The sequence below is a fragment of the Artibeus jamaicensis genome, unplaced genomic scaffold, assembly GCF_021234435.1.
Source record: "Artibeus jamaicensis isolate MK-2021 breed Jamaican fruit bat unplaced genomic scaffold, CSHL_Jam_final contig_484, whole genome shotgun sequence".
Taxonomy (NCBI): domain Eukaryota; kingdom Metazoa; phylum Chordata; class Mammalia; order Chiroptera; family Phyllostomidae; genus Artibeus; species Artibeus jamaicensis.
Window position 1 is genome coordinate 12,450,394 of NW_026521859.1, and position 15,744 is coordinate 12,466,137.

Below are 15,744 nucleotides of genomic sequence, written 5' to 3' on the forward strand. Positions count from 1 at the left end.
CCACATCTGAGGCCCAGGGGCTCCCCTCACCCGTAGCTGTGGGACAGGAATCTCAAACAGGATAATAGGACAGGAAAGCCTCATTTATTTAGAATCCAGGCAGCCAGAAAGAGGGACAAAAAGTAAATGGGTAAATATATAGGCTGCACTCTGACTTTATGAAAAGGAGGAGACTTGACAGGTTCAGGCCAGTACCTGAGGTTTCTTTTCACAAGCAGCTTATGCTCTAGAGATTACAGACTGTTCCCCACCCTCAGATCCAGTCCGTGGAGCATTACGTGTGCCTTGGAAACAAAGGAAATCATGGCCACACGAATTCCCACGGTGCAGCAAAAGGCTGGAGCCAAGCAGCACCTCCTGGCTTTGGAAGACACCCCTCCCCGCCTGCTCCCTGACCACCAGTCAGTTGCCGTTTATCGTGTGGCTCATGCTGGTGTTTTTCTTACATCCAGTTTGCTTCATTCATTCATCTAAACAAAATTTTTTGAATATATTCTATGAACCAGGTACCATTCTGTTTTGGTGGGATAGTGAGAGAGTGGGCAAACCGTAAACATGAGGAAAGCATATTGTTTGTTAGCGATTTAGTGGGAAGCAGAAAGGTGAAGCCGTCAGAGGGCCAGGGAAGAATCAGGTTGAAGCAGGATGGCCAGGAGCAGATATTCAAGGAGTGAGACTTGCTTTAAAACCGGAAAGAAGCGAAGGCGTGGTCATGTGGCTACCTGGGGCAGAACATTCCAGGCAGATGGGACAGCAAGTACAAAGGGAACACGAACACCTGGTATGTTCCAGGAACAACCAGGAGAGCAGTGTGGCCAGGGCAAAGCAAGTGAGAGGGTGCAGACCGCACAGGGTCTGCGGGCGTCGTGAGGACTTCGGCACTCACTGTGAGTGAAAGGGAAAGCCACCGGAAGGCCGCTGTGTTGGGACTAGACTGGAGGGGGGCAAGGGTGGATTGGGGGTACCCACCAGGAGGCCACTCCTGTAATCCAGGTGAGGAATAATTCACTTTAGACCAGGGGGTAGCCATGGAAATAGAGAAAAGCAAAGGATTGGAGCTGTATTTTGGACATGAAATCAACCAGAAATGGGCAATGGGTTGGATGTGGGAGATCAGTAAAGAAAAGGAAGGCTTAAAGCTGGACCAGGGAGGTAGCAGAAGGGAAGGAAAGAAGGTGGATTCTGGAGCTATTTTGAAAGTAGAGCCTCTACACTCTGCTGATGAGTAGATGTGGGATTTGCGAGAGGAGTCCGGGATGATGCCGTTTCGGCCTGAGCAAGTGGAAGGGATGGAGTTCCTGTTTTCTGACGTGGGGAAGCCTGTGGGAGGAGCAGGTTTGTGGGGGGGAAGAGTAGGATCTCAGTGTTGGAGAAGCTGAGTTTAAGGGGGGGCCTGTTGGACAGCCACGTGGAGTCGCCTCCTCCGAGAAACAGAACCACAAACAGGTCGGTGCACGTGGCCAGCCCTGATTTGCTTGCTCTGCCTGGATTGCCGTGTGGAGATTTCTAAGGCCCACCCAGACTTAGGGGAAAAGAGTTTCTTGATCAGTAGTGAAACCTGCCCCGGCCAGCATGGCTCAGTTAGTTGGGCATCATCCTGCAAAGCAAAATGTCACTGGTTCGATTCCCAGTCGGGGCACATGCATAGGTCGCAGGCCTGACCCCCATTTGGGGCGCGTGCAATGTTTCTCTCTCACATTGATGTTTGTCTTTCTTTCTCTCTCTTTTCCCCTCTCTCTAAAAATAAATAAATAAAATCTTTTAAAAAATAGTGAAGCCTGTCTTGGGAGCTGGATAGACAAATAATGGTAACTCTGGGTGTAAGACATTCCACTATAAAGTAGGAAGAAAAATGTGAAAAATTCAACTTAATCTATGTAATTTTGGCTTACTCTTTAGCATTCTTAGTGTGTCCTATAATGTACATAATATATTAGAGTAGCAGGGATGGACATAATTCATAAGTTAAGTATTCCAAATATATTGGCAGAGTATGCTGAAACTGTTTTTACTGAGGAATGGACCGGCAAGAACTTTTGAAGATTACCGATTTGAAATACTGTACAAGTATAGCAGATGCTTAGAACAGTTACCTGGAATACTCTAAGCCCTAAAGTATCTTCTGAATCCTCGAAGAACAAGTAAAATTATGTTTGGCTTGGTTTCATTCTTGATATTTTCCACTATAAAATATACATTTAGCCATGTCACCTATGGAATATTGCTACCAAAATTATTTAATCCTCATCAAATCAGGTGAAAACAATCAGACAAATACAGATTGGAGCACACTGTATAAAACAGTTGGCTTTCAAAAATATCAGTATTTTTTTCCCCTGGCTGACGTGGCTCAGTGGATTGAGCACCAGCCTGCGAACCAAAGGGTCACTGGTTCAATTTCCAGTCAGTGCACATGCCTGGGTTGTGGGCCGGGTCCCAAGCTGGGAGTACGTGAGAGGCAACCACACATTGGTGTTTCTCTCCCTATCTTTCTCCCTTCCCCTCTCTCTGAAAATAAATAAATAAATCTTTTTTAAAATACCAGTATTATCAAGGCCTTTTTTTTAAAAAAAGGACAGTGATTATTTTAGATTAAAGGAGATTAAGGAGTTGGGGTAACAATGAAAACAAGATCCTTAGTTCAGTCTTGGGTTGAGAAGGAAAAAGCTGTAAAAGGATACTATTGGAACAGCTGAGGAGCTTTGCACATAGATAATTTATGGGCTGTGTTAGAGTAAATTTTCCTCATTGTTCTGTGGTTCTGCGGGAGACTGTCTCATTCTCAGGAGACACAGACCGAACTATGAATTTAGGTGAAGGGTATGTCTGTGTTCGCTACTCTTTTTGCAGCTTTCCTTTTGGTCGGAAATATTCCCATGTAAAAGTTGGGACGAAATAGTGTCCAGGCAGGTTTCTCCGCTTCTCAGAAAGCAGTGGCACGCAGCGGCGGTGCACTGGGCCACCTGCAGTGCACGCGATCGTTTTGTCGACCGGACACTCTTCGCCCTTTTTTGAAGCACAGAAGTTGCCAAATCTTCTCCACTGCAATAGTAATCCTTGACATTTTTTCATTTTCTAGCTGCCTCCATACCCATGATATGTATTACGTTTGTTATCATAAATAGTCCATATAAGCTAAGAAACTTGTGCTTTTAAGTACCATAATCACAACCAGCTTTTTTTAAAGGGCTCACCATATGCCAGGCACTGTGAAGTGTATTTCATACAAATGAGGCCATTGCATCCCCCAGGTCACTCTTTAGGGGAGGTACTACTATTATTTCCATGTGCAGAAAAAGAAACTGAGGCACAGAGAGGTGGTGTAACTTGCCCAGAGTCACACAGCCGGTGAGCATGGAGTGGCAGAGCGGTATGGCCCAGGACCCTACAGTGTTCACCATGCCCAGACCATGCACTTCACATTGGGAGCTGGGTCATCTCAGTTTGCTAGAGCTGCCGCCTAGGAGCAGGGCTTCTGCTGCTCAAACTTCTGCTTTTCCCTCAGGGGTTCTGGGTGCATGTCCACAGCAGAAAGGGCACTCCTTGAGAGAGGAAATAATGACAACAGCAACAGCAAATACCATCTTTGAATGCTTGCTATGTGCCAGGCATGAGCAAGGTATTTTTCTGTCTGTTTAGTCCTCACAGCCTCTCTGTGGAGTAAAGACAGTTACTATCCTCACAGGACAACAGAGGACAGAGACTCAGAGGTTTTAGTAACTCCCTCAAAGTCACCAGCCATGGAACCAGCGGCCTGAGTCTCGAGCCTTGTCCACCTTTCTGTTTAGGGGACCCTCTCCCCAGCTCCAAGGCTGCCTGGCCTCCACCTGTCATCTCAGTCTGTCTGAAGGTAATGGAGCCATGGAGTGTAGACCATGGGGCGAAGGGCCTCACCCATCACCTTGTTCACCCTCTCATCTCCTTTCTCAGATGGGGACATTTCAGTGGTAAAGAGTTGGAAGAAAGCATTGTATCCTTCTCCCCTGTTTTTTAAATTTTATTTTTATCGATTGATTTTAGGGGGAGAGAGAGACAGACACAGCATCGATCTGCTGCTCTGCCCGGGTGTGCACTCACTGGTGGACTCCAGTGTGCACCCCCACTGGGGATCCAGCCCGCAACCTTGTGCAGCAGGACGATGTCCCAACCCAGTTACCCAGCCAGAGCCTCCTTGGGGCTTTTCATCTGGCCCGTGACGTTCCACTCCCACCCCTCTTCTATTTTGCCATTTTATTTTTACTTATTTTTTTTATTATTGTTCAAGTACAGTTGCCTCCATTTTCTCACCACCACTTCCCCCCGCACCACCCACCCCAAACTCCCACCCTCAATCCAACCCCCCTTTGCCTTTGTCCTGAGTCCTTTATACATGTTTATTTTGCCATTTTTATTGAGTAATGTTTTCTAATTTAATGCTTCTGGGCAGAAACTCCTCCTCCCTTTGGCTATGGTCATTGCTTTGTCTTGTTTTTTTCTTTCTTTATGAAAAAACTAGGGGAGCTTCTCTATTCCTGAGGTGGAAGTGACTGAAGTTCCTGGGGCAGATTAGCTAACCTTCCAGAAACTCCTGTGTGTTGGCCCTGCATTGAACTCACCTGTCTCCTCGGAGGACAGCTGGCTTGTAGGTGACAGGCGCCTTGGTCCTACAGGTCTAGGATGGCCCACTTGGCTCTGGGCATCGCAGTGCCAGCCAGCGGCAAGGCACAGGAGCCCCTCAAAACTCCCTGCTCACCGGAAGCTCCCTTCCCCAGGGTGCAGGTTCATGTCCTGGCTTCCAGGACTGGGCAGTCTCTGTGTCCCTTCCTTGAGAGATCAGCACCTAACAAATTAGAACACACCCATGGAGCAACACAGGAGGCAGTAGAGTGAAATGGTTGAGAGCACAGACGCTGAAGCCACACTGGAGTGATCGAATCCTGCTTTTGCCACTTTCTAGCTGTGTGACCTTGAGCAAATTGCTTAGCTACTCTGAGTATGGGTTTCCCTTTCCATAACATGGTGGGGAAATAATTGTACACTTCTCATAAAGTCGATGTGAAAGTGGGACGGTTTAGTACATACCAGGTGTGAACAGTGAGCACTGGAACACAGTGAGCATTCAGGCTAGGGCTCCCACTGTCACTTGTGGTCACCGCACAGTGCTTGGTCCTGTGGAGCAGACCAGGCACACGGGACACCATCCCTGCCCCACAAGGAGCAGTGCAGGATTTAAAAGGGTAGTTTGGAAGGAGCTAAATAGACCTTTAGTAAGTTATTTGCCATATTTGGCAGTGTATAATGAGTACGTACATTTTTGGACCAAACTTTCAGGAAAGAAATCTTTAATTTTAATTTTTTTAATTAATTAATTAATTTATATTCAGAAACAAAACCGATTATCCTGTTCTAAGGTATTATTTTGCATACAGATATCGTTATTGCTTCCTAGAGTTATACTTTTAATGCCTAAGCATAAATAAAAATTAAAAACATGTATATAGATACAGAATTAATACTATTTATGTATAATGCGCATCCTTATTTTTCCCTCAAAAATTTGGGTGCAAAAAAAGTGCGTATTATACATGGCAAAATCTGGTGTAATTCCAGTATACCTTAGTTTTCCCATCCAAAAACCATTCGTGGAGGGTGAGACGGTGCACTGTAAAAATCCTGCCCAAGGCCTGGAAAACAGCTGGAGGTCAGTACATGTGGACTGTCTTCCCCTTTATAGGCATTTACACTCCACGTGGGGAGAGAGAGCAGGTCCAGAAGCACCAGCCAAATGTAGGGCATGTACAGTGGGATCTGTAGGATTGGGAGGCCAGAGAGGTGGTTCCTGTAGCTGGATTGTTCCAGGTCGCTTTCCTGGAGGAGATGAAATCTCAGCTGGGCCTTGAAGGAGGAATAAACTGAGCAGAGGACCAAAACCAGTCAGAGGATCAGGGCTGACTGGTGATGGAAGAGGGGATTGAGGAGATGGGGAGGGCCATAGAGGCCCTGGCATGCTTTTGGAGATCTGCAGAGAAGATTCTGCTAACTCTCTCTTCATCCTATATCATCGTCTAATTGGAGTTTTCCCTGTTATCTAACTTGCATCCCTTTTGCTACAGTTGAAAATCAGTTCTCTCCAGAAGTGGAGGGCAGTGGTTATTTCAGACTAAATGAGCTTTTGGTGTCTTTAGTAAGCACCCTTATCCCTGTTAATTGGATCAAGACCAGCTGAGATTTCTTAGGCAAAAGTGGCAGGAATTCTGAGGGCTACTTCTCCATGAAAGTCTTTAGCTGTGAATGATTAAAACAAGGCATCATCTAAGATGCAAGAACCAGACCCAGTAGCACTTATAACAGGGAAGTGAATGAACTAAAGAACAGATTGTTAAATCAGTGCTGTAGGATGTATTGGATGATAATTGGGGGAAATAAATAGATCCTCACCTAATGTTATACACTGAATAAATGTAGGTAACAATTTACACATTAAAAATAAAACTTGTATTGTATATACTCTTGACAGTGCATATTTTCAGAGCCTCATCATAGACTTGAAGAATGAAAAGGCCTGCCCTGACTGGTGTGGCTCAGTGGAATTCATGTGGTCCCAACAACCAAAAGCACACCAGTTCAATTCCTGGTCAGGGCACATGCCTGGGTTGAACAACCCCTACCCCACCCCACCCTTGGGGCATGAGAGATGACCAATCAATATTTTTTTCTCTCTCTTTGTCCCTCCCTTCTCCTCTTCCTAAAAATAAGTAAATGAAGTTTTAAAAACAAGAAATAAAGCCCTGAAGCAGAGCCCAGAAATCTGCACTTTCAACAAGCTCCATGGTATTAAAAAAATCATCTATAAGTATTTCCTACCTTTTCTTCTAGTAATTGTATAATTTTACAGTGGGGAAGTCATGCTTCAAAGGCAGAAGTCCTTAAACAAAATATTAGTAAATAAGGCTACATAAAAATAAAACTTTCTATTTGTTAAAAAAAAAAATAACTCTACCAGCACTGGCCAGATAGCTCAGTTGGTTAAGTGTCACCACTGATAAGCCAAGGTTGCAGGTTCAATCCCCAGTCAGGGCACATACAAGAAACAACCAGTGAATGAATGCATAAATAAGTAGAACAAACCAGTTGATGTTTCTCTCTTTCTAAAATAATTAATTTTTATTAATATTTATTTATTTTTAGAGAGAAGGGAAGGAGGGAGAAAGAGAGGGACAGAAACGTCAATGTGTGAGAGGTGTATAGATCTGTTGCATCTCATGCCCCAAATTGTGGACCTGGCTGGAAACCCAGGCCTGTGCCCTGACTGGAATCAAACCGGCAGTCTTTCAGGTCATAGGCTGTCACTCAATCCACTGAGCCACACCAGCCAGGGCTAAAATCATTTAAAAAATAAGAACAATAACTCTACCATAAGCCAAAAATAAAAGGCAAACAGTGAACTAAAAAAATCTGTAAGATATATGATAAAAGAAAAAATTTAAAAAGAGTATCTTTAAAATATAATGAGTGCCCTGACTGGCATGGCTTAGTAGGTTGGGCACTGGCCTGCAAAGCGAAAGGTCGCGGGTTCTATTCAAGGTCAGGACACAAGCTTGGGTTCTGTATTCTTCCCTTACGGATTGGTCCTGTAGGAGGCATGCGAGAGGCAACCCCCTGACTGATGTTTCTCTCCATCCCCTTCTCCTTCCCTTCTCTTTCAAAATAAATAAATACAAATCTTTAAAAAATTTTTTCAAAAGTATGAGCACTTATACATCAATAAGAATAACAAGTATCTCTATAAAAGAATGGGCAAAGGGAATGAATAGGTCATTATCTTCATAAGAAATATAAATGTCCAATGAATTTTGAAAGTATTATTACTATAAAACTGCTTTTCATCTCACCAGTTTTCTTTCTCCATAAAGAACATCTGAGGCATCTGTCCAGTGGAATATTATTTCAGTCACACACAAGAAGGAAATCTTGCCATTTCCAGCAACATGAATGGACCTTGAAGGCATTATGCTGAATGAAATAAGTCAGAGAAAGACAAATACTATATGACTTCATGTATATGTGGAATGTAAAACTCCATACTGAGGGAAATAGAAAACATATTGGTGGTTGTCAGAGGTAGGAACTGGAAGAAGGCAAAATGGGTGAATGTGGTTAAAAGGTACAAACTTCCAGCTATTAGATAAATAAGTGCCGGGAACATAATGTACAACACAGGGACGATAGTTAGTGGTTTTGTATTGTATACTTGAAAGGTGCTAAAAGATCTTAAAAATTCTGATCAGAAAAAAAGTTGTAATTATGTAGTAGATGTTAACTAAACTTATTGCAGTAATCATTTTGCAATTTACACATATACTAAGTCATGTTGTACACCTTAAACTAATACAGTGATACATGACAGTTACACCTCAGTGAAACTGGAAAATATTTTCTAAATGGTCATTTACTTTCTCATCAAAGATAAACAACCTTATAACCCGAACAGTGCTACTCAGTAATTCTGAAAGTAAAGAAATCCTTCTGGGCAGATCTGGTTCCTGGTTATGTACTTATTTCAAAAGCTATATATTTTAGTTCTCCTGTACCCTAAAAAACCTCTTACACTTCAACATCTTTATCTCCCCATAACTTCATGTCTATTCTCTGTAATCTTAAATATGTTGTTCTCTTTAATGAAGAGTGCAGTGTTATGATTAATTAACTAACAGCTCATTTTTGTGCTTTGGAAGGTAGGAGCAAAAGGTTCACACGATTGGATGGCGTGCGTGACACACGTGCTGGGACAACAGCTCTTGAACGGAAAACAAATACATGTGTATTTTACTACTGATAAAGTACACTTCACTTTTCCAGTTGGCAGAGGGTTTTTAAAAAAATGTAGATGTCAGCCCTGGCTGGTGTAGCTCAGTGGATTGAGCGCCGGCCTGCGAACCAGACAATCGCGGTTCGATTCCCAGTCAGGGCACATTCCTGGGTTGCAGGCCAGTTCCCTGCAGGCCAATTCCCAGCAGGGGACGCATGAAAAGGCAACCATACATTGATGTTTCTCTCGCTCTCTCCTTCCCTTCCCCTCTAAAGATAAATAAATAAAATTTTAAAAAAAATGTAGATGTCTAATGTCTGTTCATTAGATTGGTTCAGCCTCTTAGCAGGGAAATTAGAATGAGATTTATGGGAGGGACTTTGGGGAAATGGGAGAAAGGTGAAAGGGATTAAGAAGTACAAATGGCCAATCATAAAAGTCATCACAGGGATGTAAAGTACAGTATAGGGAATATAGTCAGTGACATTGTAATAACTGTGTGGTGTCAGATGGGTAATACAGTCTTATGGAGGGTTCACTTCGTACTTATGTGAATGGCTAACCACTATGTTGTATGTCCCAAACTAGTATAATATTGTATGCCAGCTATAACTGAAAAATAAATTTGGAAATATCTAAAAAAAAAACTCCTTAGAATAGTTCATAACTTTAGATTGAGAAATTCTACTTGTAAAAATTCACTTCTAGAGATAATCATGGGTGTACACAAAAATATTTCACACTATTCTCTTACAAGGAAGATCTAGAAATGGCTTAAATTTCCAACAGTACATGTTTGATAAAATGCCTTCCTTTAATGGCATACTTGTAATCATTAAAAATAATGTTGAATATTAATGACATGGAAAAGTGCTAACAGTGCAATTTTTTAAGTGAGGAAAAAAGCTTATAAAACAGTTTTCAATGATCTCATTTTTAAAAGTACAACAATTTTAGAAAAATATTTACATTTTGAAAGGTTATCTCTGAGTGGTCAAATTTCAAGTAATTATTTTCCTTTTTTGTGTGTGGCTTAATCTGTATTTCAGTCCTCTACAGCACAAATGAGTATTTCCATGATATTAGAACTACAGTTTATTATATAAAAAAGAACAATTCATTGAGAACCTGTTTCTCAGAGAACCCTCCTCTTCTAGACAATGTTGTTACTCCAGTAACTCATTTCCTTAGTGTCCTTTCCCTCAGGGGGACCTCTGGAAAGGCAGGAATTCCCCAAGGCTGCCTCCCACTGGGAGCATTACTGGAGGCCTGTGGTCTGCCTCTTGGTCATGTGGAATCCAGCTTGGGGGAAATTACAAAGTAATCCAAAATTTGGGAAGTAGAAGAAATGGCAGTAGGAGGATTTTATAGAGTCTGAGGAAGAAACTCTTTCAGAGAGGATCTAGTTTCTCCGCCCACGTTTTCCTCAAACAGAACCTAAGGCCAACTTTCAGGGCTTGTCCAAGGCCACACAGCAGACTTAACGACAAGGTGAGGCCTTGAAACCATGGCCTTTCCCTCCTCTTGTATTTCTGTAATGTGCTGATTTCGACCAGGCCTTCTCACACTTGAATGTGCACAGGAATCAGCGGGGGTCTTGTTGAAATGCAGATTTTGATCCCGCAGGTCAGGCAGAGGCCTAAGAGTCTGCATTTCTAAGCAGCTCTGAGGCCGTGCAGATGGTGCGGCCTTTGGAATCACAGCAGCAATGCAGTAGCAATGGGGTTCTAATGGTAGAGAGCAGATTCTGGAGTCAGACCGCCGGCTTCCCAGCCCTACCTCTGCAGCAGACTAATAATTGTTAGTATGCTTCAGTTTCCTTATCTGCAAAATAAGTGTAATACCTAAGTCATTGAGTCTTTGTGGATTTGTTATTGCACAGTACTTAGAACAGTGTTCGCTAAGAACTAGTTATTTTATTAGTTTTTATGTTCCCTAGAGCAAGCAGCGGGTGAAGCAGGGTTTGACCAATGAATGAATATCCTTTGGAGAAAAGTTCTTTCCTGGGTCAGAGAAGTGAGATTAGAGGGCTCGTTGGTGGGGAAGAGGTCCACTTCCAAGAAAGCTCTCTCCACCGGGTGGTCTGAAGGGCGCGGGGCAACCGGAAGCCGGCAGGCCCGCGCTCTGGCGACCAATGCGGCCGCCGGGGTAGAGGGGGTGGGGCGCCCGCCAGCCCTTTCCGTCTGGGGCGCCGCGGTCCCGCCCCTTGGAACGTGTGACGTTAGAGCATTCCACCGTTGCTACATCGTCGCGAGGGGCCGGGCGCCTGTCAGGGAAGCGGCGCGCGCTGGCGCAGGCGGGCCGGGGTTCCACCGCGCAGTGCCAGCACGAGCAGCAAGTCCGCACCCCGCGCTTCCCGGCCCGCCGCCTGCGTTCTGGCTCGCGAGCCCGCACTCCCGTCCTTCCCGTGCGCTGCCGAAATATGGAGCTGCTGTGCTGTGAGGGCACCCGGCACGCGCCCCGGGCCGGGCCGGACCCGCGGCTGTTAGGGGACCAGCGTGTCCTGCAGAGTTTGCTCCGTCTGGAGGAGCGCTACGTGCCCGGCGCCTCTTACTTTCAGTGCGTGCAGAGGGAGATCAAGCCTCACATGCGGAAGATGCTGGCGTACTGGATGCTGGAGGTACCTCCTGGACTTGGCTCCCCTCCCCCGCCGCCCCACGTCCTCGGCTCCGGACATCCCAGGGCCGCCCTTTTGGGACATCCTGATCTCAGCAACAATCAGCGAGATGCTTCAGTTGCCCAGACCCCTGGGCCTGACCTTTCTTTTACTCGGCACCCTAGCCGGCCGCCTCTGTAGTGTTCCTTTTTCTTTCCCTTCCCCAACCCCAACTTTGCCTGCCAGTGGTTTGGCACCCTAACTAATCCTCTCTTCCGGCCAGGAAAGCGGGACAGGGTCCACGTTATTCCCTCCGGCTTCTTTGGAGTCTCCTGCCTCCCTTTCCCGCCCCGTCTTGAAAGAGCGCTCCTGGAAAACCCTGGGCTCAGCCGCCCCCACCCCCGCCCGGAGCCGGTTCCTGTGTCTGTCGCGGGGTTCTGGCGGGGATAGGCGGTGGGGGTGGCGCGCGCGCTGTTCCGGCGTCAGGGAAATGAAAAGTGCGGGAGGCAGTGGCAGGAGTCTCCTCCCTTCCTTTTGGTTCTGTGCGTGGGGGTAATGGGGGTAACGTCTCAGCTCTTTGGCTACCGTGGGTAACTCTTGGACATCACCATGGGGGAGGGGAGTCTCAGTTTTGAGTTCTTAAGGCAGCCTCTGGCTTAACCCACCCCCCCCCCCCCATCCCTTGGAGGGGGGAAGGAAGCAACACTAAGGAAGTGGGGGGAGTAACCTTGGGGAAAGCGCATCCTCCGTCTTAGTCCTTGTCATTGTAAGCACATTTCCCCCCTCCCCATTTTTTGCTTCCACTCCTACTTCCCTTCAGCGACCCTCCTTTGACCTTTAGTGATTCTGTGCTTTCCAAGCCCCTGCCCAGAAGTGACTGTGTGTCCTCCCCGCCCAGGTATGTGAGGAGCAGCGCTGTGAGGAGGAAGTCTTCCCCCTGGCCATGAACTACCTGGATCGCTACCTGTCCTGTGTCCCCACCCCCAAGGCGCAGTTGCAGCTCCTGGGGGCAGTCTGCATGCTGCTGGCCTCCAAGTTGCGCGAGACTACTCCACTGACCATCGAAAAATTGTGCATCTACACCGACCACGCTGTCTCTCCCCGCCAGATGCGGGTGCGTGCGTAACTCCCCCGCCCCCAGCACATACAGCTTCTCCCCTACAGAGGAAAAGGAAAGCTAAGACCTCAGGCTTTCTTGCCCCTGGGGAAGGGCTCAGGGCCAAAGAGACCTTATATTCGGACAAAAGACGGGACAGTGTGGTGTGATGGTAGAGTAGCCCCCCACCCTAGCCCAGGCTTAAGCTGACAGCATGAACTAACTTCCCTTCTCCTGACCTCCAGGGGGTGCCACTCCTTGGTCTTTCCCCCAGATAGCAACAAGTCAAACTGCATGTCTACACTCACTAATACTTTGCCTCTGGGTTTACACAACCATCATGAGTTATTTATTGGCAGCAGCAGGACACGCCTGCACACCCCCACTGGAGTGGGTGAGTGGAATGTGCTTTTCATGTGGGGGAGGGGGACTGCTTTGGGTGAGTCTTTATTCCAGTGTGGACTTTGTGATTGAAAAGCCTCCCAGAGCAGATTAAAGCCCAGCCCCAATTGCTCTGAGGAAGGGCCAGGGAGTTTCATTCATCTCACCTTATTTCCTTCCTCTTATATCCCAGAAGAGACGGCTCCTTCCTAATCCTCATTCTGAGGAACTTCAGCAGCTGCCTCAGGCCTGGTGGAATCATCTCTCCCTTTTCCTTAGCCAAAGGCCAGAGCCAAGGGACAGACAGGGAGCTGAACTGCAGCTGCTTCCGATGTGATAATGATGCCCCCTCCCCTGGCCCGCCCACTCTGACCAAGGTCTTTCATAACCCTGTGGGGAGCTGCTGTCACTCCTGTGGTTTGGGAAGTGGCTCCCTGGGCCTCTTGCTGGGAACTTGGGGTGGGTTCTTCCGAGGTAGGGCAGGAAAGTCACCCGTTCTCTTTTCCCAAAGCCTGGAGAGGAGGTGGGGGAGCTGCTCGGATCTGGAAGAGGTTATTTAGGATGTGCGGATCACCTCTGGGGGCATCTGCGGGAGAGGGTGGGTGAGTGGGCACCTTCCTCAACCTTGCTCTGCACTGGCAAGTCTTCTGACCCTGAGAGGAGTCTCTGGGCCCCATCTCCCGGGGAGGAGGGCAGCATGCAGGCTGCTGTGATTGGCTGGCCGGGAAGCCAGGGTACTGGGGCCCCCGACTGCTGCTTGTCCAGGAACAGGATTCCTCTTCCTGCCAAGTAGCTCTGAGAGATGGGAGTAGGAGGCCGGAGTTGGGAATCTGGGAGGCCCCACAGCTCTTTGTGATGAATCTGGTAGTTTTGGCAAGTCTGAAGGTGGAGATGGTTTCCAGGGCCAGCAAGCAAGATGTTTTCAGAGGGCTTTGGGCTGGAAGGTAGAAGGGGACTTCATTTTTTGTGAAAAGATTGGGATGGTATGTGTGCCTTTGTATGAGGGAAGTTTTTTAGAACAACAAAAAGTTTTCTTTCCCCTACTCCCTCTGCCTGAGCTGGGGGTAGTGCGTGCAGATGGCTTCCTAGAAGGTAAGAATCGGAAGGGACCTCCGAGAACTTCATCCAAATGCTTGTGCGGCGGGGAAGGCTGAGGCCTACAGAAGGAAGGAAGTGTCCTGCTCAGCAGGAAGGGTGAGGAAGAATCTGGGTCTCCTGGCTAGCCCAGGTGGCCTTAAAGGCCTGGGGGTATGACAGAAGCTGCCAGCTACAACAACTAATCCCTCCTAGGGTCTGCCAAACTAGGGCTCGATTCTCAGGGGTTGCCTGGATACAGGGTAGGGTGGCCACCCTCCTTCACACAGGACCCCATGCCTCCCTGCAGGGTGAGCCCCACTCCCAAGTTGCCTTCCAGGCAGTAACTTTTCTGTTCACTTCTGAGTTAGGAGTTTTGAGCCCCTGGGAAAAGCACCAGGAATATAATGCTAGCTTTTCTGCTCAACTTCTTTTGGCTTCAGGCCAGGCTCTTTTCTGTGGGGCCCTGTGAGAGAGGCTTGGGGCTGATTTGGGAGGATGACACTGAGGCGGGGCCTGGGAGAGGTTGGGTGGGGTTGCCATTTCTGCATTAGCAAGGGGTCAAGCCCGTGAGTTCCTTCCTGAGATAAAACAATGAAGAAATTTTCATGTGTGCAACTCAAAAATGGGGCCACGGCTGAGAACCCCAGACGAGTGGATTGGGGTGGGGCTCTCAGCCTCCCCCTGGGACCCAGGAGGGGTGTGCATGCTTGGGCAGGTGGAGATAGGGTTTGGTCTCAGGGATCATCCAGACCCATCCTGGCCTCCCCATCTGAGACTCAAATGGCACTAGGCACTATGGGTTCCAGCTAAAGGGGGTGGAGCGGGGTGCTATAACTCAGGGCCCAACCCTCGTGTCCCACCAAGGGGATGTGGGCTGGGTTGGGCAACCTTCCCTTTGAGGAACCTCAGGGCTGGTTCAGTGGCTCGTGCTCACTCCAGTTTCTTCAAGAGGTGTAGGTTTGCCTGGGATGCAGAGCTGGGGGAGAGGCTAGTGGTGATTTTTCCCGTTTACAAATCCTTGGAGCCTCAAGTTCATGGCGATGCTGGTGTATCTGTTGCTTCAGTCTTCTCTTTCAGTCCTGGCTTGGAGAAGTGCCCAGAGCCCCGGATGAAGTCAGGAGAAGGCCTGTATTGGCCCCCCAAAGAACCAAATAGGATTAAAAATTCATGTACAGCATGTAGTCTGGCACCTGGTAACTGATGAATAGATGCTCAAAGTAAATGTCCTGGCTTTTCTCTGCCCTGGACTCCCCCATCGCCCAGAAGCAGAATAGGGGTCTTGACCTTCAAGGTTGGTGGGCTTCCTTCTGCTTTACCACCTTCCCATCTTAAGCCACTGACCCCACCTTCTTCTCCATCCTCCAGGACTGGGAGGTGCTGGTCCTGGGGAAGCTCAAGTGGGACCTGGCTGCTGTGATTGCCCATGATTTCCTGGCCCTGATTCTGCACCGGCTTTCTCTGCCCAGTGACCGACAGGCCTTGGTCAAAAAGCATGCTCAGACCTTTTTGGCCCTCTGTGCCACAGGTAATTATCTCTAGGTACATTTTTTGCTGAATCAGGAAAATCAAGACTGAAGGATCAGCAGTAACTAGGAAGTTCTGGTTTACATGCCTTTCAGAATTTGTGAAAATTATATCCCCTCTGAACCTCCAGTTTCAATACAGGAAAGAAGTAGAACACAGAGCCATGTGGGATCTTAGAGACCTAAGTACATATGTAAGTAGGGACTCAGGGCTGGAGAGAACTCTGGTCCCTTGACCCTAGTTTTGTTTCTAGGCCAGGGACTCATTTCACTCTGGTTCCTA

General features: G+C 47.3%; 1 protein-coding gene across 2 annotated transcripts in view; it reads left to right on the forward strand.

The window, feature by feature from the left end:
- CCND3 (cyclin D3) overlaps positions 1-15,744 on the forward strand; it is a 93,423-nt gene that overhangs the window by 75,741 nt on the left and 1,938 nt on the right. Inside the window, exons 1-3 of one of the 2 annotated variants that reach the window (XM_037154920.2) lie at positions 11,022-11,408; positions 12,283-12,498; positions 15,304-15,463. In XM_037154920.2, coding sequence (XP_037010815.1) covers positions 11,211-11,408; positions 12,283-12,498; positions 15,304-15,463 — 574 coding nt within the window. In that variant the 5' untranslated portion in view covers positions 11,022-11,210. Of the gene's footprint in view, positions 1-11,021; positions 11,409-12,282; positions 12,499-15,303; positions 15,464-15,744 lie in introns of those variants that run through there. The other variant, XM_037154927.2, reaches the window with a different exon arrangement.